We start from the raw sequence: 27,849 nt of genomic DNA, 5'->3' as shown, positions 1-27,849 counted from the left end.
CATAGAAATATAATAACCATGACCCTAGTCATTTACTTCCTGATGATGGTGACTGACAGTCACAGAAATATTGGAGGTAATACCCACATATTTTATAAGGTCTTGATAAAAAGAAAAACGATAATTTAAATTGATACATACAGAGCTAATATAACTGTTCTCTTGTAATATGTTTAGTCTAACATCTTTATGTATTCTTATAAGGCTTGTCTTGCATCCGTGTGTTGCCGTCTTTTGGACGTTTCCAGGGAGACTTTTGCCTCGTTTTCGACCACTTCATATCGACGGTCCCTTCCTAATGAGACTTTTTTTCCCTGGCAACGAAGTCGGATGCCAAGTTGTTACTGTACTGTTCCATAGAAGTTTACTGTTTTTTTCCTGTTGATGAACGCCATTGCATTCGAAATCGTCACTGACATCCGACCGATCGGAAGGGTCGAGAAAACGGTTCCTCATGTAAATGTACCTCATTGCCAATTTGTTACACTGTATCCGATGTTATGTGGTATATTTTTATTGCCACTGCCACATTGGATGGTGTATATATTTTTCTAGCAATCGTGTGTACTAAGAGAGTATGAGAGTGTGGGAGGAACTGAAGAAATTTAACGGGATGAAAACTTGCCATTGCACCTTTGTTTCCACCCCGCTAAACTCTGTCTCGTCAAAGGCGTGTAGAAACAGCACGCTGTGGAAGAAATGAAAAGAAGCACAGAAGTTAGCTCGATTTGATACCATCTTCAAACACCTGAGGAAAAGGAAAATGAATTCTATTTTCTTTACTTGTATGCTTTTTAAATTAATTTGCTCAGACTAGAAAATGTTCTAACAAAAATTCATTTTCTCGTAAATAATAAAAATCATCATGTTGAAAATAAAAAAGTGACAGCTGCTAAATGTTTGTTTTGCAGCTTTTAATTGGCAAGTTTAAAATCTCTCTCTTTTTTTTTTTTTTGCAAACTTCTATGGGTTAATTGATCTAAATAATTAGGATTTGAACTAGACTTTAAAATGATTTGAAAAAATGAAAAAAGAAAGTGAAGTACAGTCTACCCTTCCCGACTTGACGTACTTTAACATAATGAGACGATCCTAAGCTAGGTCTGAATACATGTATGGCTGTAAACAATTAACAGTAAAAATAGGCCCCAAAAGCAAGCTGTCTCTAGGATTTGAATCGTTCCTTAATCACAAGAAAAAAACTGCACAATAGTAAGTTTTCAAAATATTGGCAAAAGCTGCTGAGAAATGATATCACGAAATTATCATTCTTGCTTGTCACAAGAAATGTTTGTCAGTTAGCTCTTTGTGTGGGTTTTAACTCTTTAAACAGACTTTTGCCACTCACCCTTTTGCTAAAAGAAAATAATACAGATTTTACTGAGTACAAATTAACACTCTAAATGTCACATCACACTAACCCTGGCAAAAACAACCTTGCATGTCCTGCACTTGACATACGTATATTATTCATTATTATTATCAGTCTCGTCAGTAAGATATGGGATATCAATTAGCTGGCATTTGAGTTTCTCACCTGGAACCGAGGAGAAACCGTGGTATATAATTTATGCTGCAGTTCTGTAAATCACAACATAGAACCATAGTACAGAGAGACTATTTGGGTTTAAAGAACGAAGATTTCACGACTACAAGAAAGAAAGAAAGAATAAACCTAACCATATAATGTATAACCTCGGGTCACTTGGACTGATGAGCAACACTTCTCTCTGTGAAGGAAGTAAGTGCTTCTATTAGCGGCTCAGCCAGGTATGTTATTCTTCTCACATTTTACAAACTAAGCTCAATAATGTCCACCACAGCCTCCATAAGGTCTGGCCTATTTTTGTTCCGAATCCTAAATTACACTTATTGTAAACGTAGAAAATGTGTTGGTTGAATCCCTGAATGTTGATGAAACATCTTTAAAATATTCATTTTCACAAATGCATAAAAATAAATATAAAAAATAATAATAATTATTATTATTATTATTTTGAAATACTTCGGTATACTTCCTATCTCTTGGTGGCAGTTAAAGTTTGTTTGTCATGGCCCACATCAATCTGTAATTAAACGTCTATACATCAGATATTGGGTCGCGGTGCATGAGTAATAGACTAAACAGATGGGGGATGAAAGATGTCAACCATTGCGAAAAAAATCAAGAATATTATTTCTCAGTGTTAGTGTTAGTCTGTTCTCCCCTTTTGGAAAGTGATTAAGTCTGTCTGTTCAATGAGTATTTATCTGATTGGATTTTCAAGTGAATCGGATCCATTTAGTTGTTTTTACAAATACAGAACAATACAAACTTTCCAAACTGTTGTCAGTGGAGCGATCATACACTAAAGTACGCCGTTGTAAGTTTCTGGCATATCGTTTGTAAATGAATTACCCAAGTGTGCAAGTCCAACGGCAGCAGAAGCATACTCTATACTGCTAGATTAATGCATGTCGCGAAAAAAGTAGACGGTCTCCATGAATTATTTAAAGCAAGAGAAGAGTTACGATTTTCCATTCAACATAACAACTGGATTTATAAACACCAAGGTATCGTGCCCCATGCATTTAACAACCAGGGAACCACTTTGCAGTCACAGATACGAGTTTCCTCGGATGTCAATGACGCAAAAGGTATGTGAACATCAACACTCTCCTTTGTGAGAGTCGATACGTATTTATTTGTGATTTCATTTATAGTTATCTCTCTCTCTCTCTCTCTTTCTCTCTCTGATTCTGCATATGTGTTCATCGCAAGTACCAGATCTTCTTTATCTTCGAAAACTCTACATACAATATGTACAGTGTCATTTTTTAGTGTTTTGAAGCTTATGGCTTACAGCATTTTGTAAAAGTCATTCTTTTAAAACTTGACACGTTTAAATGTTCGGGTGTAAAAGAAGATTGTACGTGGAAACTACATGTAAACATGTGTTTGTTTGTTTGTAGAGATGGCAGTGAGGCTAAAAAGAGGAGGTGTACCGTGGATATCCCTGCTGGCGTTAGTGTTCAGTCTGTCAATTTGCCGAAACTGTAAGTAACAAATGCCATGGTATCTTATCTTGGTAACCCAATGTCATTGTTTGTTAAGTGCCAATTCTTTCTAAGTGAGGAATCACCGATCGGGTGCAAGTACATGTAATTTAAGGTTACCAGAGGTCAAAGTTATGATGCAAGTACATGGTTATTGGCTTTTCAAGCGAAAATGCCTAAAATGTTTATATATCTAAGTAAGCCAATTCCTTGTAAGGCACTGCCAATTATTTGACTGTAACAATGTTTAGTCACAAGAGAACCAAGCATGACCTACTGTAATTGCCAGGCCATCATGAAACTTTATTAAAAAAAAATTGATATTACGGTGATCAAAATACCACCCAAAAGACAGTTTAAGAGAAAAATATACATCCCTATTGTCCATGGCAAGCGTTACCTTTTATGGAACGCCCGGCCCATTGTGGTTAGATGTACAGGGGTAGGTACTTTATTCCAATACATATTATAGGCATCGGCTCTCTTCTTGTCTGTCAAATGATTGACCTAAAACGTTCTGGTCATGTGTATTTACCAGTATTATCCACTTGAGAGTAACTGTGTGACATTGAAGAGAGGATTGATAGCATGTTTACTGGCACATTTATTCAGTAACTGTATTTGGTTGCTTATACGACCATCAAAGACCAGCCATCAATGTAAGTTGTTAAAAGTGCCATGTGCTGATTCTTGGTGGTTTCAATAAGAAACCCCATCACGGATGGATGAGGCTGAAAGCTATCCTCTTCCTGTGCTGTTGATTCATTGAATAAGATACTGAGTGGCAGATCAGTAAGTTATCTTGCGCGAGGACATCTCTTTGTTGTTAAAACTCTTTGGAGTGTCATTTCTTCATCTGGTGTCCTGAACATCCCGCTGCTTGGTCTTTAGGATATTGCAAGTAAATGCAAGTCATTTGCCAGGGAGCACATCCTTGACCGCAAGTACACACCCTAGTAAAAATGTGTGTTCTGGGCGACAAGGCTGGAAGGTGCTGTTTTATGGGGTGCGCTCACCAGTGTTTTAACATTAAAATAGTAGTCCTTTGTTCCCATATTACCTGCTAAATCTGGAAACCAATATATAGGCATGATCCGAACCTTGTGGTATTCACCAGGTGAGTTAGGAGAATGGCAACTCTAATTGGATCTTACTGCTATCCTGTGGCTAATGTAATGGGTCTACTTGTTGTGACGTTGAAAGTGGTAATGGGAAAAGCTTTACACAGAGGATCGTCCAGCCTTCATTTGGGCGGCCACTGACATCATAATATTATATTTTCAAAGACGGCTTATTACATGTTTGGGGAATGATGGTGTATTTCTCACTGACCTCGGTGACCTTAGGAAAAAATTTCAAATGGAAGGCAATGCCTCACTTAGTAAGAATTGATACTTTAAATATGTTTTTGTGACACTGGGCTATCAAAATGTTACCATGATGACATTTTTGAATGTTTTGATCTTATAGTTAAGCTATAGTTTAAGCTTATAGTTAAGCTATAACCTTGACCTATGGTGACCTTGATAGAAACTGCAAATGACTGACAGAACCTCACTCAATAGGAATTGATACTTTCAGCATGTTTCTGTGATATTTGGGTTCTTACATATAGGTAATTTAGCATTTTTGCTTGAAAGTGTTGGTGGTACCGTGTGTATTGCAGGTACAGCTGCAAGCCTCCGAGGCTTTTGGCCTCTCCACAAAGACACGCTCGGAGCAGACAAAAGCGACAGTGGCAATGATGCATTACTTAATGATGTCGAAACGTCCAGGTATCTGGCCAGTTCTCTCTCGTGGCCTTTTAGCGACGTGACCATAGCTAACGGGGGACGATACCAGATGACTGGGTCGTTTAGTATCATAAGTTAGTATCGAAGATTATCTGTTGTATTTTTCAATACTGTTTAGCGTGTTTCTTTCTAGTACTAGAATGCCTTTTTCTCATTGGGACGAAAATGTGGTACTTAATTGTGTACACATCGTAACACGTTTCTAGACTAACAGTTAAAGTTGATATTAAGAAACCGCATGTTCCAAAAATACACACCAAACGGACATGTATTTTGATTCTATTTTAAGTATTAAGTTTTTTGTTGATTTATTTTTTGCATTTCTAATTGTGATTTTATAATAATTCAGTGGGGATCAAACTACGCCATCATAATTTTGGCAACTTCGATTCTGATGACTTTGTCATTTTCCAATTTGACGGTGGATTTACCCTCTCCATCGACACCGGGGGGTACGCCATTACAGCAATGACACCGTGTATGTCCTGTCACAGACTACTACAGACACCTGGTGGGTAAAATAAGCGTTATTTAAAAGCAAGCATGTGGTAGAAAATAGAAAAAATGGAATTGAAAAAAAAAAAACGTACTGTTTTTTTTTTCGTTTTTGGTGGTTGCTGTTCGCTTTATTTACTCAACTGTGTTATCCAAAGAAACCAGAAAATATATCATCCGTTTGCTACATGGGCGGTTTTCAGTTTTACTCTTATTACAAAAAATGTGAACAAAGTTTAAATTGACTTATTTGGACTATGCAGTCCACCAGAAATAAGTCGTTACACTTAATGTTTGAACTGTGGACACACTTTAATATATAAGCAGTAAAAGAAAAGATATGACATTAACATTCTATAATTCGACAGGTCACCAATGGTACTGTAGATACACGTATTTTACAAAAAAGCAAGACTTATGGGAACATATTGTGCAGAAAATTCTTGCACTGTTTTTATTAGAAGCGTACGCATAACCGTAGACATCTACAAATTCGTTCCAGAGAGAAGTATAAATTTTACTTCGGATTCCTGGTTGTTTTTGACTTACGACGCCCCCAGCCAGGTTATGGCTCTACGCTACGGCACCAGTACGTCTTATCCGACTGCAGCAAAATTGACCTCCATTGAAGGACCGTTTAAAATGTCCGGAGACATTATCATTGGTAATGGTGTTCAAATGTTTTGTAGACATGCGAACCAACTATTTAAAGGCACCCAAAATTACCCAGATACCATGAAAGCAAAATGGTTGATTTGTAACGTTATTAAATAATTTATTGTTTCAATTAGTTAGGTAAATGGGGTCTGCTGAACAGGTGCTCAATTACATGGTGTGGGTTTATTTTGTTATGTTTCAATCTGTTTCTTTGTTGGCTTGTTAATTTATTTTGTTTGTTTTCACTCAGCCCCGCAAGCTTAGCTGCATCAAGTCCATAACACATACAATCACTTATTCACAGGTGAGGAATATACGGGGGACTGCGAAAACATTCCGTCCAATAGCCGTTTCATGGGATACGTGAGATGCCTGTTTTTATTTGATACATTGATTAGTACGTCCGACGCGACAGAAGCCATGAATAAATGCATTGCACAAGACTACACAGGTGAGTTTCTCTCTTTCATTCTCTTTCAAATGCACGTATTCACGTTATAGTTTATACCTATACAGTTCCTATGTTTGGCTTATGCCAAATAGTTTTGGATTAATACTAGTTTATTCCATCCTTATTCATTATCGTTAAAAATAAAGTGAAATTTGACATTCATTCCAATACAAAAATTACAGTGATGGGACAAAAACAGAACAATTTTGTCCTGTGAAAGTCCGTACACGTACTGTACTTTAATAAAAATTAATTAAATCAAAATTTTAAAAGTTACTTATCAGTGCAGTAACACTATTAAATTATGTTAATATTCAGACTCGGTAGACCAGTGTGCCAGCGGGCCGTGCCAAAATGGCGGAAACTGCACAGACGGGCTGTTTTCCTATTCTTGTACCTGCGTTTCTGGATTTAGCGGAACCAGCTGCGAATATGGTAGGTTAACTGAATACGCACACACACACATAAACACGCACATGACTAAAAAGTATGCTAACACAGCAAACAATGCCACCTGGTTAAAATAGCTTATTATGAAAATAAAATCTGGATTGTTAGTTAATTCATTTATTGATATAACCACCTTTAACAATTGAATAAAAATATAAAATTGCATAGCGTTAAAAAGACTGTAAAGGTAGAACAATAAATTAAAAACTTTTTAAGAATAGTCTGCCCTGAGATTGTTTATTCTGATAATTAATCTAAACTGAACCCCTTTAGTGCTGGATTCAGGGGGGAAAAAGAGTGCAACTTGCCACAATGCAGATTCTTTAAAGTTGGTATTGGGAGCCTATTTCACTTGTCATTTCTCGTCTGCTAGAGTTGTCTGTATTTTATTTTTGCATTTGGGGTTGCCTCTCGTTCACTGCTTTACCAATCACATCCAAAGCATATTATAAGCATATCTAAAAGTGAGCGTTTCCATTATAAGAAAAGACACCACACGATGAGTTTTATTTCACAAATGGCTTTATGAACAATGTTGCACCGAAATATGCAGAATCAGTTTTACCAATCTGCCCTACCAATCATATATAAAGCATATTCTATGACACGGAGGTCTGTCCTGTCGAATATATAGGTCAACCAATATGTTGGATACTGATATGTTGCAGAGCGTCTTGCACGACCCGTGTTTTATGGTTACGTGGGCCTGGAGCCCTGCACCAAAATGATGTTTCGGTCAGGATTTGCATAATATAAATCGTTGTTCTTTGCGTCCAATTTGGACTGGAACTCGTCGAAATCTAGAGCAAATGTTTCCAAGTACTCTTGCCACATAAAGCGATTGTAATGACATACTGTAGTCTGGCCAAGTGCTTGTTCTTCCCTGCATTTGCCAAATTGGACAAAGGAAGTGGCCACTTCCTAACACGACAACACTAACACATATCTACGTCAGTTAGATGGTCGCATTTGTGACACACACATTAAGTCGCCTGCATGTAATATTAAGTGACAAGGAATGCAGTGAAACTAGATGGTACTGTACATTGTTATATGGGATCTTCCAGCAACACATTTGTCAGCGACGGTTCACCCTACCCCCCCTCCTTTTTTTTAACTCTCCCGAAAAGGAGCAGTCGTAAAATCAAGCACATATATAAGCACGTCTACAGCATCTACTGCTCAGCGTCTTAGCAGCTCAATCTTTATCACAATCTTTATCGGCCCTTAAATATCATATCAAAATAGTTTTAAAATGTCCATCTTATATTGAAATTAATTTTTTCTAATTCAGCACAAGCAAGATACCAGATAGGCTATTCCTTTCATATCGTCGAAGATTATAATCTCACGTGGTCCGAGGCAGCAAGACATTGTGTAAAGCAATACGATGGCATGTTGGCAGAAATCCACGACCAGTACATGAATGATTTTATCTCAGCCATCTTAACAAAGAATGATCACGCAGATATTGAATTCTGGATAGGAGCAAGGAGAGGATTTCGTACTGAACATTGGCAGTGGCCGTCAGGTAAGACATTCGAACTTAAACATCTGTACGGACCAAAACTTCCAACGCAACACACAATTTTGAAACATTTAATGTACATAAAATGGGATATTGGTTTTGAGTCATGATATAATATATATCAACTACACCTTAAAGATGCATACAAAGTCAATTTTTTGTCACAAAAACCAACCAAATGCCAGCATATAGTTACAAGTAGTATAACTAAGAGAATTACCAAAAGGCATTGTTTAATTTTACCCCAAAGTGATGTTTGAACAGATTTTTCTGCTGGCATTCTAAGCTGTATGTCAATGGGGCAGGAAAGTAGGTCACGGAAGTAGGTTAAATTTACAACCATAAATTTAAAGAAAGGAGCAGTCTAAAGGTCTTTTATGGCCGATCGAGTGATCTATTCAGTTTATCCCTTGGCATGTCGAAATTATTTGAGTCATATAAGAATCTAGTAGAAGTGGTTTACATGTGTTACTGGGAATCCACACTCCACCGATGCTCGGTTCGTATGTACCTTTAAAAGCTCAGAAAATTGTTTTGATTTTTTCGTGTGGGCAGCTCGTTCCGCTTGATAGCACATTGTTTAGAATTTTGCCTTTCCCGCCAAGGTTGAGTAGAACTCTGATCAATCCTTCCAAAATTTGACTAGCCTGGCAATGGGCAATTTAAATATTCCTTTGCATTTTTCTGGGTCAACGTGTAACCATGCAGCACCTAGGTCAAAATCAGCGAGAGAGAGCCCTTGGTATGCTCATTGGTGAAATGTCGCGAAGACACGTTGCCATTGCCAGGAACCTTGGTGTCCACATGGCGACCATATCACGTCTCTGGAGCCGGTATAGTGAAACAGGAAGCACCAGTGATTGACCACGTGCCCCCAGACCAAGTGTCACCACCCCTCAGAAGAATCGCCATATTCGCCTCCAGCACCTACGCAATCGCTTCCTGCCTGTTACATTCACTGCTGCCCAGACCAGAGGTTGTCACCAGAACCAGATTAGGGGCCAAACCGTACGCAACCGTCTGCGCGAAGCCAACTTGCACATCCAACGTGGTGTGGTGTTGACTCCTGCAACTCGCTGCGATGGTCAAGGGCACATTTGGGCTGGAATGGTCTCAGGTGGAACAGGGGGCTCTTCTCAGAATAATCGAGGTTCAAGTTGAGTGTGGCTGACGTAAGACTGCGTGTTTGGCGCAGGCGACGGGAACGTTACGCTGACGCTACCATCCTGCAGCGTGGGGTGGACCCAGTGTAATGGTTTGGGCTGGAATAAGCAGTAGACACAAGACAGACCTCATTTTCATTGATGGAAACCTCGATGCGGCCCGTTACCGTGACGAAATCCTGACCCCTGTCGCAGTTCCACTCGTCAATCTTATCGCCTAGCGCTGCAACAGGATAAGGCAAGACCACATGTCGGACTAGCTGAGGCAGAATAATGTTCAGTGTCTTGATTGGCCTGCGTATGTATAGCCTCTCTTCTGGTCCTAAAATCAAGTTCGGTCCCTTGGTTCTAAACTGTTTACCAGAGGCTCTGTTCTGGTCCTACACCTGCTAATGTCCATCATGACGTGTTCTAACGTGTTCCCCAAACGTGTCCTTGGCTGACTCTATTATGGTCTCCAATATTTGAGGTTTAAAACTTTGAGAGGCTACCAAAAAACGTACGTAGACTGAATGTTGGAAAGAAATGCATTTCAATTATTTAAATTGTATTATATTTGCTATAATATATTCTCAGATTTTTTAAAGAACACTCATGTTTTGCTGCGTGACTACCTTTAGGATGCCTAATACTTCTGAAATGTTTATGGCGTTCTCTTCTTCTTGTTTTCAAGACAGTTACATTCGTGGGTGATTGTGTGCATGTGTGTGTGTGTGGAGTGGGGGTGTACTCACTCACTCACTCGTTCTTTATTCCGTTTCAAGTTAGTATAAGCTCTTATTTTCATATGGACGCGTTTATTCCCGTGAATTTCCTAAATGTCCACTGGACTGTCAAGAACTATAGTGATTCAGAGCTTATATAGGCACAGTATAATGGTTTTTTACTACATACGTTTTATAAATCTATTAATACTGCAATTTATGTAAAGAGCTCCCTATGAAGGATAGTCTAGCTACTTTATTCATTCACGCATTTTGTTTCAGAATTTTTTTTTTCAATTTTCAGGATTTAGGGTATAGGTATGGTCACTATAAAAATACCAAAATGTAGGCGTTTTGTGCAAGTAGTAGAAATGGATTATATTATTTTCGAATCAGCGGATCTAAAATAAACGCGCAATATATTCGTATTTATAGCCTGTTCGACTGCATTTAAACTAAGACGCAAGTGAAGATAATGTGTGTTTGATTGACGGGTCTGGTTTAGAGATGAGCTGTATACCTTGTTGGTATTTATACCTAGGCTTTCACAAGCTATATATCCCATATCATTCGGATAATGTTCAAGTGATGTTTTGCTACTGGATGACAACTTACATGTAGCATCCCAATTGTATTGCTTTAGGAGCGTACAGTGAAGGGAATATCATGAAATCCCAGTGATCTGACCAAAGTAAATTTGAGGGACTAATGGTAGAGGAAAGATCCAGTATAACTACGTAGTATAAGTATGCATACCAATGCAATTTACTGTTACACAACGCCGTTCTCCCTTGGGCAAAATTAAAGGCTAACATCCCCGTTTCAATTTACCACTTCAAGGGAAAGATTCAAAAGAGCGCCAATACTAATTAGAGCTTTTAAGCAGATTGTTGGAAGATTGTGTTAATTCGTTACATCTAAGCTTTGTCAGGGATTAATTTTTGGTTGGGGTATGGTTTATGTTTAGTTTAGTTTAGTTTATTTCACTGTAACATATGCATCCACTTGTGTGGATGAAAATGACAATATGAATACAATTTATGTGTCAATTATAATTGGAATGCCTTTGATAATTTTATAACCAAGACTTATGGAATAAAATACTGTAATTTGCTATGTTTTATAATTATGTGTGAGGACTCGCACCAGACACGGGCATTTAATTTTGGTAGGTCCTTATGAGCTTGCATTCGACCGGCGGCAGAGTTGTGAATCAATCTACAGTATATTATTTTCAGTTTATATAAAAGTTACCTAAGTCCCGCATAACGCTATCTAAAAAAATTGGTCACTTTATGACCTTTTAAAGCACCGCTACAGATGTAGACACTCCAACCCAATTAAGTTCGATGTGAGAAAACTTTCAACAAAAAGTGATAATGTGAGCCACATATATTAAGATAAATATCGAAATAAGAATATGATACGTTCCATTAATTTTCACTGGCTTATGTTATTGTACCCTCTAATAGGGAAAGCCGTCAGCAGTTATTTAAAGTAATGTGAAACATTCATAAAAACGTTATGCAAAACGTGAGCAGTTGGGATAAGTTAATTTACGCTCTCATTTTTCATATGAAAAAAAAAAATGAATATTTATTACAAGAGTTCAGGGTGGGAGGGGGCATAAGGGCATAGCAACTAAATTATGTTATGAAATAACGATTTGAAATTAAAAAAAAAGTCAAGTTGAACCTTTCTACTGATATACTTTATCATGGTTCGGTTAAGAAGATATATACCCCCCCCCCCCACACTAATTTCAACCTGTAAGATTGGAAAGTCGGTAGTCTGGCTAGGGCAATAAAATCTTACTATCTCCACATCTGGTTTCTATTAAGCGCGTTCAGAGCTTCAGAGCTTAGGACAAACATATTGCTCCTCGGGCCAGGAAATCTGGAGAGGGGGAGTAGAGGAACATGTCTTCTCAATATGGAAATCTATATATTTTTGGTAATTTCCTTTGTAACATTTACGAACACTGTAAAATACCCTTTCTCAAATTAATATAATGTTCACACATTTCTGTAAATATCCTGAATTGAAATACTAATTTTAAATGTCAGATTTATGACGAGGGAGAGAGAGGTCAAGACATTCTGTAAATGTCCCGAACTAGGGGAGAGTGTTATAAACTAAACACATCTTGGCAATAATCCGTAGCCAATTAGACTGCTGAGTGGTTTACTTATTATGATCAACATTATTGTTTATATTTTTATTAATATCAAACAATTTTACTGTTTGCAGGTATACCTGTTTGGAACCTGTACTCTGCGCCATATAATAGCAATGGTGCAAAGTAGTGATATTGTAAAATCCTGCAATAAAATTTTCTTCAAATATTAAATTTTTTTAAATGGTTGAATACAACATTAGTAATAGAACAGTAATAGAATTCAGTATAATGATACTGAATTGTTGTAAAGACATATAGGAAGCAGGGTTACCATATATGCTCGGAATTTTGTCGGAGAGGGGAATTTCTCGAGTTTGTTCACTGTCTTGTGAAGCCATATTTTGTAGCCTGAGATGCCGTATCCGTTACTTCGTGACCTGACCTGTCAAAAGCACGTCTGGGCGCTCTTTTCATCTTTCAATTCTTCCACATTAATCAAGATACGGAGTATCAATTACAAGTGCCCGGGGAGGGGGGGGGGGGAGGAAGAGGGAGCATGAAGGGAATATATAACTATAAGTAGTATCCTTGCGACACTAGGTTACTCTGCAATTTATATCTTTCCATTTATGCTGTGAAATAATAGCCAGATAGTCCGTTGATCTCGCGAATCAACCAAATGTCCGTTAGTTGAGTTGCTTAACTGCAAGTAATTAATCCCCTCCCCTCCCCCGAAAGTCATACTGGCAGGTTTCCAAATGAAGACTATACCGCAGAAAAAGTTTGGGGCCCAAAAGAGAGTCAGCCAAGGACACGTTTGGGGAACACGTTAGAACACGTCATGATGGACATTAACAGGTGTAGGACCAGAACAGAGCCTCTGGTAAACAGTTTAGAACCAAGGGACCGAACTTGATTTGAGGACCAGAAGAGAGGCTTTACATGTGTATTCCCCAGATTTATAATCCTATAGAACATCTATGGGATATTCTGGGTCGCCGAGTGAGAAGACGTGATCCAGAACGGCCACAGTCCCACAGTTGCGTCAAGCACTCCAAGAGGAATGGGACCGCATCACACAGGCTGAAATTCGGCAATTGATTGACTCCATGCATCGCAGAATCCAGGCTGTGCGTGACGCCAGAGAAGACCATACAAGATATCGAATTCGGTGAATTGCGCCTTCAGCTGATGCAATGAATTTGAAACCAAATGAAAACTACTCTTCATTCTCTCAAAGTGTGTTTTTGATTTTAATCTTAATATCTGTTGTGTATTGTTATATTTAGTGTAAGAAAATGACATGTGTTGCAATAAAGCCAAGTGTTGCGTTGGAAGTGTTGGTCATTGTAAATGGTATGCAATTATATGCTTATGTCCTTGCGATTAGGACAGATACACAGACAGGCAGACGTACAGGCAGGCAGGCAGGCAGACGGATACACAGACAGACGAAAAGACAAACAGACAGACGGAAGGACAGACAAACAACCCAGCGGGCAAATTATGTTGTTTTAACGTTGAAACAACGTTGAACCGTAACGTTGATAAGACGTTGGATAAACATTGGATTTGGAAGTTGGATCAACGTTAGATAACAACATTGTATCAACCCCAGTTGTTAGACAACATTCTTGCATGAAAAGACATTAAAATGACCTGAAATGTTTTTATTTTTGGTACAAACACAGGTACACAATTACATGTATAACGTACACTGTAAAAATATCCAAGTGCCTGCTTTGTCTGATTTTTTCAACGCATTTAGCTCCTTAGCATGTTTTGCACCTAAGCATGGTTCACTCTTTTAGCCTGGATGTGTTTAGCAGTACGACATATTTGATGGCTAAATATATGTAGGGTATATATGTATGGCCTTTAAGTTAGAATTTCCAAGGTTTAGTCTTTTATATATATATATATATATATATATATATATATATATATAAAACAAAGTCAGGGCCACCTCAACCTGTCTATCTATAACAGGGTACCGAGAACTGTCAACTTGGTTAACTTCACTCAATCACAGTTACAGCGACTTATTCATCCTAGTGTTAGCTGACCTTGCAAGGAAGTTTATTGGAATGTATTTCTGAATAACAAGTTAAGAAAATTCACTAGTTCACTAAAGACACAAAACAACTGTCACTTTAACTTTAAAACACCTTTTTTTATTATTTTGATAAAGTTAGTTACAGTATTGATAAACAAAGTATCACGTTTTCAATAATTAATATTTTAAATTACAATCCATGTCTTGCATCACGAAGATCAAACAACGTTCACATTATGACGGTGTTTTGGCGTGGCTGGATCAACGTTGATTTTACGTTGAATTTAGGTAGATCAACGTCAATTCAACGTACCAACCTGTTTTCAACGTTGATCCAACGTCACTATGCCTGCTGGGAAACGGCCAGATAATTTAACTCAAATTTCATTAGGTATGCCGATCGGGTGAATTGAAAAATTTCAAAATGTTATATCCTCATTTAACCAAAAGCGCGACTTTCAACAGAGTAGATATAGCCAAAATTAACCCACGTAGCCTACTCCTTATTAAAAAAGCATAAAATCCGGAATCACCAATATTATCAGTATCAGTATCATCGGTTCAGTCAAAGGCACATCAACGGATTAAAAACAATTAAGATTTAATTGTGTTAGGGAATAATGTTGAAGAGGCATATTGGAGCCCGGGCCAGCAAGATTGTGGAAATGGGAGACTATGCGTTTCGTTGAAGTATAACGACGGAAAGTGGGGTTGGCAGAACTCCCCCTGCAATGTGACCAGAAATTATATTTGCATGCGCCAGCATTGTAAGTAATTTGCATGCAATCTTTAATTGACTTACGAGGTGTAAGTGTACTAGAAGTATCCAAACCAGTCTGACAATATGCACTTTTGTTTCTAGTAATTGTATACAGTGTACTAGTTAATATATGTCGATTCTGATTTGAATATGGGGAATAAAAAATATTCTCGATTGTGACATGGGCATTTGTATGAACAAACAGTATGTATTTACAAAATAAATACCAATATGCATTACTTTTAGATTGTTATTCAACGATACGAGCAGAATACAGAAACGATGGGTCCAACCTTCGTGAAATGCGCACGGCAAACGTTCATGAGTGCGAAAAAGAATGTCTTCGTGACATCAGGTGCAAGGGTGCCACTTTTGAAAGACCCACACTACATTGCTATTTACATTATAAGACAGAAAATCTAGTCCGCGACAAAGAACATGATTTTATTAAGAAACGTTGCGGTAGGTATTTTATAGTTAATTGTTAATTAAGCAGTCTCCAAATAGAATGGCGGAAAACCTCAAAATTGTATTATGGACTTGTAAAGAACTAAATACTCACTCTGTATCAATACCTTAGTGTGATTGGATTGTATGTGTGATTTGTATATACATATTTAAGTGTCAGTTACAGAGACACTCATGTCATTGAAAAACGTGGTATTTCATTACTCTTTTACTATATATCTTAAACCAGTGGAATAAAATCATATGCCCAAGTCAAGACAGATAGATACTCTCTCTCTCTCTCTCTATCTCTCTCTCTCTCTCTCTCAATAACACGGCATCTACTTACACGCAATAGTATTGTGCATTCGTTTTGTACACACACACACACACACACACACACATATATATATATTAATGCATGTTATCCTTGTTGACGAAGAACCGTGATGATTGCATTTTCAGATAATTTTGCGTGGAACCCCAATGAGGACATTCATTACTGTAACGACCGTCGTTGTTACTGGCTCAAATCTGGTGACAGCCCATGTGTTGCTCAGCAATTTTGTCCTAACAGAGAAATTCTTCCTGGTAGGTCGATACTTTTAAATATCACAAAATTATTTGGCAAAATAGATTGCTCTATTATGGAATTTTAAAATTAATTTAACACAATAATGAAAATTAGAATAATGAAAGTTCTTTGTTCAATTTTTTCCCAAAACTGAGCTGTGTCAGAATATTGGACGTCAAAGAGTGCCTGATTTTAAATGCTTAATTGTGACATGTTACAGTTTAAAAACAGTTAAAAAAAACGGAATATTGTGGTTTTGTAAAATACATCACTTTCCAGTATTCAACAGACTTTTCAGATATGGTACTCATAAAAGTCTAGAAGAGTGTTGGGATATTTCATCTAAAGAATAAAAAATTGACACACGAAGAAAATGAAACACAAGTACAAATATTACCTAAGCATATGTATATCAATTAAAGCTGTCCCATCGCCACAAAAGAAACGGAACTTCTCTGTATGATTTCAAAATAGAATTGTTTTTATAATTTAACCAGCTAAGTTAAACTTGGCCAAAGAATGGTATTACATGTAGGATGTTAGAAAAATGCTATTTTTTGTGTTGAGTAAAGGGATAAGATAAGATAAGAGTTTATTTAGCCAATTATTAAAATCGGAAATCATTTTCCTTTTGGAGCAATATACAGAGTAAAATAAAATTTTATACAACAATTGCTTTAAGTGCGAAATAATTTATACTGAATATCATAAACAGGGCAATGTTATTACAACACAAAGACTTGTCAGTGTATGGAAGAATGGTTGATTGATATCGGCATTTCTCTTCCAGCTGATTACGAGTTTTCATATTGTCTCCAGCAGATTACTGGTGCACATGGTACATTTCTACAAGAGCATTGTGACCAAGACAACAAGTTCGTTTGCGTTTATGGTACGTTTTGTGATAACCATCAAAGTAGACTACCTTTCCTCTTGTGTTCACGTTTTATTAAAATTATACTTAAGCGTGAAAACCAAAAGTTGGCACAGACGCTCTGGTCACTGATCTTAATTACCCGTTCTGATTAAGAAGTTTGCTATTGAACACATTCATTGCTTCCGATGTTTTTTTTTCCTCACTTACGCCTTATAATTTATGTAACATGTTACTACCATGCATGTAGTGCATTCAAGTAGAGGCTATCAACATTTTCTCATGCTGTACATTATACAAGTAATATGGCGTAATCAATTTCCGTGTAACGAAAATGCACAGACCCTATTTATCAATGTAAGCGATGCTGTTTTGTACATTGCTCGGACGATCGGGTAGAAAATCAATCATTGCATGTTTCGTGCTAATATACAACCTTAAAAGTCATCCACATGGTTGACGCCACGATTCCGATTGGTTTCATTTTCAGACAGATACAATACCACAAGAGCATGTCGACAAGATAATCTGACTATCACGTGTCCGGTTAACTCTACCATCCATATAGTAGATGCCATGTACGGAAGAGAGCTACAGTTTATGTGTGAGTCCTCAGGATACCACGTGACTAGTTTACCAGCCTGCAATTCCACCCAAGCTTACCAGAAAGTTGTAGGAGTGTTTGAGAATACTACCTCCGGGTCTATATCATTATTGGATTTGTCACTCCAAAATGAATGCCCTGGAGATTATAATTACCTTGAAGTCAAGTACACCTGTGTCTCAGGTATAGTAAATATTAAACTGTGACAGGTCTGCTGGGAACGGTAGTCTGTAATTCTCAGTTACTTTGAACAGTTGACATTTTCCCCATATATTAACTCAGATACTCAGACTATAACCCTAGCCTGTACTCATTTAGTGGGATTTCTAACTTAAATTCCTAGGACTACCGTTGCTTGGACTACAATTAACATGATTAGCATTTCTAGGACTGTCATTCTTAGAACTGCCATTCCTGTCTTGTCGTAAGGAACTTGCGCGTCCACTTTTAATTTTTATTTTTGCACCCCCCCCCCCCAAAAAAAAAAAAAAAAAGCTATTCAGTGACTGTTTGAAACAGACTCAAGTACATCCAGTATTACATAAGCAATATTTGGACTGGTGTCTTTTTTGGGGGTTATAACTTTCTTTCAGTTTACTCATGGTCCTTAATTGTACGGGGATATTTGTAATTTTTTTTCTCATTTCTATCGTTCTGAACTCTTTTTCACTCTAACTGACATGTATCTTGGGAGTGAAATCTATCTATAATCATATGCTCGGAAAAGGATTTTTTTCTAAATTCAGAGTGAAAGCATTGATTTTATTTGTTTGAATTCCAGGAACACCTACTTCCAGTAGATGTGCCTCGATGCCAAGCCCTGGTGACATCACTAGTGACGTCACAATCTTCAGTGTCTCTGACACCCAGCCTAAATTCACTGAGACCACGCCCACAGTCACTGGACACGCGTTACCCTTCACGGAGACCACGCCTACAGTCACCGAAACCACGCCCACTGTCACCAAGAATGCGTCACCCCTCACTGAGACCATGCCTACAGTCACCGAAACCACGCCCACTATCACCAAGAATGCGTCACCCCTCACTGAGACAATGCCTACAGTCACCGAAACCACGCCCACAGTCACCAAGAACGCGTCACCCCTCACGGAGACCATGCCTACAGTCACCGAAACCACGCCCACAGCCACCAAGAATGCGTCACCCCTCACGGAGACCATGCCTACAGTCACTGAAACCACGCCCACAGTCACCGAGAATGCGTCAAGATTCACTGATACCACGCCTGCAGTCACTGAAACCACGCCCGCAGTCATCGAGAATGCGTCACCCCTCACGGAGACCATGCCAACAGTCACCGAGACCACGCCAACAGTCACCGAGAACGCGTCACACCTCATGGAGACCACGCCCACACTCACCGAGAATGCATCACCATTTATGAAGACCACGCCTATAGACACCGAAACCACGCGGCTTGTCACCGAAACCATAACAGCCGGCGAGACAACACCTCCCTTCTCCGGATATACACCTCCTTTCAACCAAACTACGCCCTCCGACTATGAAACCACGACAACCGCCCTTGAAACCACGCCAACATTTACAGAATTCACGCCCAACGTCTCTGTTGCCAGCTGTGCCTTGCCATTTGCGGTTGCCTCTCTGTCCGTTCTAAACATATCCAAGGTTAATTTTTCTGAAGCTCCCCTTGCGGACACAGAATCTTTCGATTCAATGGGAAACAAGAACAAGTTCAGTGTAAACACCACGCTGATGACCCGGTGCAAAGACGGCTACAGGTTTAATGATAAAACCAGAACAAAGGCGTTGACATGTTCCCAGAACGGCACGTGGAGACCGGATATTTGTAAATGTAATTATTACACGTTTCATCAACATAGTATTTCAGCAACATAGAATTAAGAAAGGCATATTTAAAGGATCATTTATGACGACAGATGTGTGTCCTAAATCAAGAATTCAAGTCCATTAAACAAATACAAGTATGTTGATTACGAAAGTATTTTAAATGTTAATTTATATTTACAGTGGTCATCTGTCCAAGTGATCAGTTACTGAACTCTTCAAGCGTGGAGGTAGAACCCTACAATAGTACAAGCTATGGCACCAAGATTCGGTACTGGTGCAGAGACGATAAAGTGTTTTCCTCAGGGGGGCGCCAGCGGGTAACCACGTGTTATGGCCACGGCCACTGGGAGCCTGAGCTGATGGAATGTTACAGTTGAGTAACATTTACAATGAAGCTATTTTAATGTGTGTCCATTTTATTGTATTTGAGGAAACATTGATAATGATATATATATATATATATATATATATATATATATATATATATATATATATATCGTGTGCTAGTAATTAAAACGAGTAGAGGCCTATAATACCCTGTACCGGCACATTTGTATAAACTTGTATAAACGGTTTCCTAGAGATGAATAATGGAGTAAAATTAGACGGTAAAAGTCCAGTCTCGAATTTAAGAACAATTTATTTTTAAATGAATTTTATTCAGAGCACCTCATAGAGAGTTAATTCAAATTTTATAGCAATTAGTACACGTTTTTACATTTTCTTTATTTTCAAAGACCATTCCGAGGTGAAGAACGCATTTGCCATGCCGAAGTCTTCAAGGAAAACGACACCACCCAAAGAGTCACCGCAAGGACCATTTTACGGTATCACGGGTATGTTGATTTTGCTGTGCCTCGTCGGCAGCGTCGTGATCTCAGATTGCTTATCTATGGATCGACACACCAAACCCATGCGAAGAAACCTAAATTGCTTCTGGAAAAGGGGCCGACGATTGAAGCGCAACGCCGTGCACGCCGTTAGGTGGGTCGAGGAGAGAGCGATTGAAGAAGGTCCAAGTAAAGTAATTAAAGGAAGTGATAATATGAAGTTCAGAAAGGCAAGAGGGGAAAGGAGAAGAGGACAAACCGGAACCGGAAGTGGGATTGAAGGTGAGACTGCTGGGAGAACTGGCGGGGCGGGGCACTCATTGTCTGGACCGTAGGGTTCAGATTCAGATACCTTTATTGATATACACCTGCACAAATAAGTTACAGTCATGGATATAGGCTAGTAACTGCGTCGTAACATAAAGAATATATGATACAAATATATCGTTGAAGCTAGGACACTCGGGCTATATATAGAGAGAAAGCACTAGCTCCATAAATCTTTGCTTAATTTGAAATTTGTTACGACGCTTAACGTATAGCGGGGGGGGGGGGGGGGGGGGGGGTCATTTTTACAGAGTCCAAGTAAGTAAAGTGAAGGGGGTGACCATTTAATTAAGTTGCACGTAGGTATAAGAGGGGACGTATAGGCAGTGTTTACGGGGAATTGCGCAAACAATTTATAAAGAATAGTGGAATAGTTTCATAAATGTAAAAAAAGTTGATTAATTATATAATTTATCGATATCTTTCCACCAATTTTTAGTTTTTAAATTCCTAAAGGGAGAATGATTCTTCGTATGAGAAAATATAGATAAATATATTGTTAGAAACTCAGAAATACAATAAATTCTATTTTACTACCAAAACGGTAGAAATCGCAATTATCCTGGAAACTGTGCTTGCCAATGGACCACATGACCTCCATATATGGCTACTTTTTGAAATTTCAGATATAATAAGATATAATTACAAAAAGGCAAATTTTTTCGAAAAAGATTCGTCAACCATCGTTAGGTATGGGAAAATTGTCGTTTACTCGAAGAAAATCTTTGGTCAAAATGAACAGTTGTTATCCCTTTTTATTACTTAGTGTGCATTAATTTAATACTTGTTTAAGAATTAGTCAATCAAAATTTATTGATAAGGTTACGAAAATGTTTTTGAATACTTAATCACTAAATGTACATTAGTAAATGTCTAAGAGTTCATTATTATATTATGTTTTTTTTTAATTCTTTGTTTTACAAATTGGTTTTTGAAATAGTTTGTGATCTTTGGATTATCTGAAGTTTAGTAAGTTGTTGTTACATACTTTAATTCTATGTATTTTAATATAACCCATCCTTGTACGTACATTTTATATGCAGACATTGATGTGGAATATTTTTCTTTGATTACAAATTCTTTTATTCAAGTAGCTCATAAGAGATGAAAGTTTGTAAAGTTTGAAAGTTTATATTTAATGACATACATTTTAAAATGAAATATTTCATATCAAATGTCAAGTCTGCAGCTCATTTAAATACGTCATTTCAATAGAATAACGTAGAGTATATAAACAAATCTGTTGTGAATTAAGAGTCCGTAAGAAAACAAACAACTAAATTGGTTTGTTTTGTATTTGCTAGCTTGTAAGTTATCTTTGCGAATGAAACACATAGGTTATATATATATTGTAAGCCCTCATGTGAATTATTACTCCTTTAAAACACGTGTCACAAATATGTTAGCTTTAACGTTAATTTACAAGTCAATTGTAATACTTTTCAAACATGTTCAAAACGCTAGTAAGCCATTTGTTTTGTAAGTCTGTATATCACGTGAAAATCACCATCGGCATTAACATAGTATGCCAACATATACAAACGTAATATGTCAACACTTAATTTTCGAAGAGAAAAAAAGTCAAAGATGACTAAAGGCTCTGCCATATGGCATAAATCGCCGCAGTGAGGAACATGGAGTCAACATGGACGCAGTTGCTTCCGGACACGGGGCCGGTTGTCGTAGACATTGTACCTGTAAAGGTATCAACAGGACCTTTAACTTTTATGTTGGATTTTCAAAAGAATGAAGCATGCAGCACATATTGGAGTTCCAATTTTACAGAAAGAATAAATTTGTTTTATTTTTATTTCTTCACAAATACCTTTGTGCAATATTTGATTAGTTCGTAAGTCACACTCTACCAACTTCAGGTCCGTAGCCGGGGAAGCGGAGTTCGGGGGGTCGAAAGAACCCCCTCCCCCTTTTGCTGGGAAAAGGTCCGCTCAGAGTTAAGTATTATCTAGGTACATGAAGCTTCCATGGTAAATGGTCTACTTTTTCAGAAAAATAATCCTCTCTTTTGAAATTGCTGGCTACGGGTCTGAACTTAATTACAGAATGATGTTCCAGACAGAAGTTCTTACAAAAATATGAGAGAGAAAGAGCGACTGAGGTCTTACATGTACGTACAACAACAAATGAATGATATGAAACAACTGCAGTCACCTGCTTCGGAACGAGGAAACATCTTGCCCTCTTGCTAAATCTACAATTCGCAAGTTTTAATTTACTCGCGGCGCAGCAAGGCAGGACTAGAGGTGGAACCCCCCTAGTAGCTTTAGAAGTAATCTTTCTCTAACAGATCACAAACCGAGACTACCATACCTGCTGCGGATTCTGTAATTGTTGTGGGTGTAGGTGTTGACCTAACTTAAGTTTCGGCTAATTAACGTTACAGTTGTACCAGTATTTGCAAAACCATCGTGCGTATTCATTTACTTACAGACATTGAACTCAGCCAGCGCTGCAAGTGCATCCACCAATGACTGTGTAGATTTCCCGAGGAAGTCCAAGCTCTGCTCGGTTGCTAGGTGACGGTTGTCGCATGGGCTGTGGTAGCATGTTCTCATGGAACCTCGGAAGTTGGCTGGTATGAAATATATAAGTTAATGGCGTTACAAATAACCATTTTGGCCAACATTAAACTAGCTCAGTGATTACATTTAGAAACTCATTAAACGGAAACCTCGCGCAAGGCGAAGCAATTAAGGTAAATGGATTATTTCTGATTGTATTAAGCAGTTGGGAGTGAACTTGTAAATTCACGTCTGGATAAGTCTAATGGTTAAAATATACATTTAATACAATTCAAAATATCCCACCTGTATCCGTTATCCAAATGGCCGGGAGCCCGCCCAGCCAAAACCTCAAGTGGTCACTGCGAACCAAGTCGCGATAAGTATTCCATGCCAGGTCATATGTAAGGTTTGAGATGTACGGCATATTAAACCTCTCTACGTCAAATTCCGGTGACGCGCTTTGAGCTTTCCAACTGGCCGTGAATGCGTCCAGCAAGGCCATCTCAGGTTGACCCTCTCGACCCATGGCTGCGATAAAGTCTCCCCTCCGTCCCCTGGCCTCGATTCTGGTGTAGACGTCAGGGAAGTACTGCAATGGAAATTAAGCGCCATTTGTGGAGGTTGGTTACCCTGAAAGCGTTGTTTTTATATTAATCTGCCCGCTTCTGTTTGCGGGGTTTGTTTAGCGTTGTGTAAAGACAAATGAAGAAACATTTTCTGTTGAGCTATTGTTTCATTTGCAAGTGTTGATGGTGACTGAAATCATCTGCAAGGGGCCTTGTATAGGGCCTACAAAGGAATTTTCTCCAAATATTTTAAGCCTTATACATTGAAGTTTTCATAATTATTTACCCAAAGACACTAACGTGCAGTTTGGTGTAAAATGGGGTGCAAGTTCACAGAGATATACACTTACCGGTCTGTAAGCGCCTGGGACGATTTGGCTGTCATTGGTCATATTGATATGCAAAATAGTCTCTAAAACAATGGCGCCTTGAAACGTTGGGTTGTTGTTTTGGTCAAGGGCGCTGACGTTCTGAAACCACTTGGGTAGCCAGTCGTCTGCCAAGAACTTGCTTCCACACAAACCTCTGCAGCTGAACTGTTGATTGGCTTGTAAAATCGATTTTAATCATTTCAAACCAGAACTTTTTGCTTTTCAAAAACATTTTATTTGTTAAATGAAGGTATTAGTGAGTTTAGGCCGTATTGAGTCAGTGTTAGAAACCAATGAATATAATTTTGGATTGATATAAGTGGTTTGGTATCATTTATTACTGTGATGAAAATGCATATCATGTGAAGGCATGTGCGTGCGCGTGTGTGTGTGTGCGCGCGCGCGCCTTCCTTTCTTAAAACAATATAAGCAAGGGTTACATGTATATGCGATAGACCTTACTGCTGCATACAGTTATGGTATGTTGCAAAATACAATCGACGTTTATGCAGTTGTAAGTCGTATACAATTTATTTTGAAATACTACTCACTGTCATTATCCAAATCAATCCCTTCTTCGAAGTCGACTGCAGCAAACATCAAAGTGTAATTAAAGGTGCACCCTGTTGACGTCAGAGCTTTAGCCGCCTGAAGTAAAGCAGTTATCCCCGAGCCGTTGTCGTCCACCCCTGGGTTGTTAAAACAAATATTCAAATATAACAAAATTTAATTGAAAATTAATCATTAAGTTAATTACGTATACATTACGTAGGCTACAAGAGTAATCTAAACAAAGCGTCCACGGTTACAAAACGTACAGGTACAGATTGAATCGCTGAAGTATAACGCTCGTTATGAAAAGGGCCTTAAGGGACCGTTCACATGGAAAATCTATTTTCTAAAAATCTAAAAATCTATTTGCGGTATCTTGTGATCACGGTCTGTGCCCTGAATACCCCACGGCGTAATTACGGGCAGCGCGAGCCAGTTACTTCCAAAGCTGTAATTAATTCTCGGCGCTGCCAGTAATTACGCCGCGGGGTAATCAGGGCACAGACCGTGATCACAAGATACCGAAAATAGATTTTTAGATTTTTAGAAAATAGATTTTCCATGTGAACGCAGCCTTAGGTGTTACCTTCTGTTGTGCTGACGGTATCGTAGTGGGCAAGAAGCATGACTGGCCTGTCGTCTGCTGTCCCATAGCGCAAACCGCGTTTTACGCCAATATAATTATATCCCGTCACCTACATTTTGAAAAAAAAATGAAGAGGAAAAAGATGAAATTGAAAAAATTTAGTTATGTAGTGGTTTTCAAATTTCTTTTCTCTGGTCAAATAACCACCCAGAGCGGAAGACTTTTTATCTGAATATGGTTAGGAATACTGCATAGCTTTTCGCAAATGTATCAGTACTTAAATTGCATCTTTTAAGTAGATTACTGAACCACTAGCCCACTAGAAAGTACATTACTTTGATTTCTTTTTTCCAATAAGTCCTTGTAATTATTCCCGATGCAATTTCAATAATTTTCTAATTGATTATAGGAAATGTTCAGAGACAGGTGCACTTATTAAGACAAACCGAATTAACGCCAAGTTAAACTGATTTTCTTTTTTCTTAACATTATTATTACCACATGTAATCAATAGTTCTTACGTCAGATCTGGTTGTTGGAAAAGAGTTCGTAAGAACTTCTAATCCGTACGCCTTAAACCCATTTTGAATAAAAAGCTGGGCCGCCATCTTTGCAGTCACGTTCACGTCGGGATGTCGCGTGAACGAGAAATGAGTCAGCAAAACATCCTTTATCCATGACGTACCACCAATATCAATCTTGCTGGCACTAGTCAACTGGACAATAACTGAAACAACACTTGCTTTAGAAATAAATAATTCTAAATAGGGCCTAAAACAAAAAAATATATATTAAGGAGGAAATGTGTGCATAAAAAGAATGACGAATGTTATCGAATTTATGTATTTTAACGAATACAGTAGGACTTTCAGGCATTGCAAGATTTATTTGAATCAATAAGTTGTAGTAAAATACTTTAACAGACGTATCCTTCTTGTACTGCAGTATGCTATTTTAATTATGATTGATGGTGAAACGGCTTTCAACCGTCATACAGATTGCATTTTTCTTTGTGAATGCAGTTGATACGAGTGAATGCCCAACATGTATTTCAAACTTAAAAACTGCCACCAAAATTGTTACAGTACTTTTTTACGACTTTGTCATTGGCTTTTACATAATCAAACATTGAACGCTCTTGAAAAAAGAATGGTAATAATACCATTCTTTTTTCAAGAGCGTTCAATGGTTGAAAAAAGAATGGTAATAATACCACATAAGTACCCGGTATCTACATGTAATGATTTACACATTTCACCCAGAAAAACAACCCTAAAACCGAATAAAGCGTATATCGCCTCGGTCACGTAACATATGTAGGTACATGTACACACTGTTTGTACTTGTAGTATAGTCTATGTGAGTAACCCCCACCATAGTTGCACACGTTACAGGAACCCGCCTGTAAAAATCAACTTGATAAAAGACCCTATGGTTAAACAGTCCAATTATATAAACATATAGAATGTGTGGAATGTGCACATCGAACCGACACCCACCTCCAATAGAAGGGTATACGTGCGTGTAAGGATATGTGTTCTATATGACATTCCATGTTATTACATGTAGCATTTGCTCTAAATTTTTATAAACGATACGTGAAAATTAAAAAGATCCTCACCAGGACCAATGTAAATCGGGCCGTGACCTATTTTAGTACAGACAACTGTCAATTTATACAATATAGGTCACTGCTCAGACATGCTATAATATATTGTATAACGATAGCTGTTTACATCTCATATAAAGTGCAGCAGTGAGACACCAGGACGGCATTTACACCAGGAAGTACTATAAAGACCTCGCGGAATCAACTGGACAATACTGCTGTGAAATCACGATCTCTCGGTTATTTCATTCAGAGTGATACTCGTAATATGTCACTCCTCACCCGCCACACCTACTTTCTCACGTGCCTAGCAGGCCCGAGCGTTTTGACGTACTCCAGCACTCATTCACTTATACCAGAGTACTAGAACGAGTAATATCAGCTCACCTAAAATAGACAGCAACGCCCGCATGATCCGCAACCAACTGCTGAGACTGTTTCTCTGCCAATATGTACTAAATAACTGTAGCTCTCGCCTCCTGATCTTATGCCGTGTACGCTGTCTATATACACTGGGCCTCCCCTGTAGAAATTCCCATAAAATTTACACCCGGATCTTAAAAGGGAAGCTAGTATTTGTTTATCTCACCTCAACCAATAACGTCTCAGCAATAAATCACTGTTAATTATGCCTATTGTACCTGTTCGAGGTGTAGCGCATCGCACGAGTTACCCTGTTCAGTTTAGAAGTATGATGAAGACCTTTGCTGAACTGCATTGCCGCATGCAAACACTTATTGCTTAGAGGTCGCTGACGTCATATATCATCCTTATCATACCATACCATTCTTTATTACTTGGTCACATAGTTGTTACCCCGGAGACAGATCCGTTTTATACGCGACATTTACCGTTATCCGTATTGTTGATAGCTTAGTTCTGATCAATAGATTTTAGACAGCTGAGTGATTCTTTGATAAAATCTCATGCTATTTGTTG

The 27,849-nt window shown here is 38.2% G+C and overlaps 2 protein-coding genes across 3 annotated transcripts; one reads left to right on the top strand and one right to left on the bottom strand.

Annotated features, from left to right (window-relative positions):
- Positions 1-8: 8 nt before the first annotated feature.
- LOC106161641 (uncharacterized) lies at positions 9-27,575 on the bottom strand. 2 transcript variants are annotated; one of them, XM_086995021.1, is made up of 8 exons: positions 27,298-27,575; positions 25,823-26,028; positions 25,302-25,410; positions 24,715-24,852; positions 24,143-24,339; positions 23,530-23,815; positions 23,151-23,294; positions 9-688 (listed from the first exon to the last, which is right to left on the bottom strand). In XM_086995021.1, the coding sequence occupies exons 1-8, from the start codon at positions 27,320-27,322 to the stop codon at positions 606-608; spliced, it is 1,188 nt and encodes a 395-aa protein (XP_086851147.1). In that variant the 5' UTR covers positions 27,323-27,575; the 3' UTR covers positions 9-605. The 2 variants fall into 2 exon arrangements, with proteins under 2 accessions (XP_086851147.1, XP_023932179.2); XM_024076411.2 differs by lacking the exon at positions 9-688 and adding an exon at positions 21,986-22,399 and having other exon boundaries at positions 27,298-27,568.
- On the top strand, positions 5,892-19,924 carry LOC147759870 (uncharacterized). Its single transcript, XM_086995522.1, has 8 exons — positions 5,892-5,988; positions 6,286-6,432; positions 6,751-6,867; positions 8,177-8,413; positions 17,024-17,125; positions 17,598-17,894; positions 18,493-19,551; positions 19,728-19,924. Exons 1-8 carry the CDS (start codon positions 5,892-5,894, stop codon positions 19,922-19,924), a joined length of 2,253 nt encoding a protein of 750 aa, XP_086851648.1.
- Positions 27,576-27,849: the final 274 nt, after the last annotated feature.

The sequence above is a fragment of the Lingula anatina genome, chromosome 9 (assembly GCF_051362555.1).
Source record: "Lingula anatina isolate TDL-2025a chromosome 9, LinAna3.0, whole genome shotgun sequence".
Classification (NCBI taxonomy): Eukaryota; Metazoa; Brachiopoda; class Lingulata; order Lingulida; family Lingulidae; genus Lingula; species Lingula anatina.
This window is presented reverse-complemented; position numbering and strand designations above follow the sequence as displayed.

What these genes read in the sequence shown, in the direction of transcription:
- LOC147759870 (XM_086995522.1), top strand. Translation starts at nt 5,892, where the DNA reads ATGGCTCTACGCTACGGCACCAGTACGTCTTATCCGACTGCAGCAAAA. An exon ending in GTCCGGAGACATTATCATTG is followed by an intron (nt 5,989 to 6,285) that starts GTAATGGTGTTC and finishes ACTTATTCACAG; the next exon opens with GTGAGGAATATACGGGGGAC. An exon ending in ACATTGGCAGTGGCCGTCAG is followed by an intron (nt 8,414 to 17,023) that starts GTAAGACATTCG and finishes TTTCTCTTCCAG; the next exon opens with CTGATTACGAGTTTTCATAT.
- LOC106161641 (XM_024076411.2), bottom strand. Translation starts at nt 27,322, where the DNA reads ATGCGGGCGTTGCTGTCTATTTTAG. An exon ending in GGCGTTGCTGTCTATTTTAG is followed by an intron (nt 26,029 to 27,297) that starts GTGAGCTGATAT and finishes GTGTTGTTTCAG; the next exon opens with TTATTGTCCAGTTGACTAGT. An exon ending in GATTGATTTGGATAATGACA is followed by an intron (nt 24,340 to 24,714) that starts GTGAGTAGTATT and finishes CGATTTTACAAG; the next exon opens with CCAATCAACAGTTCAGCTGC.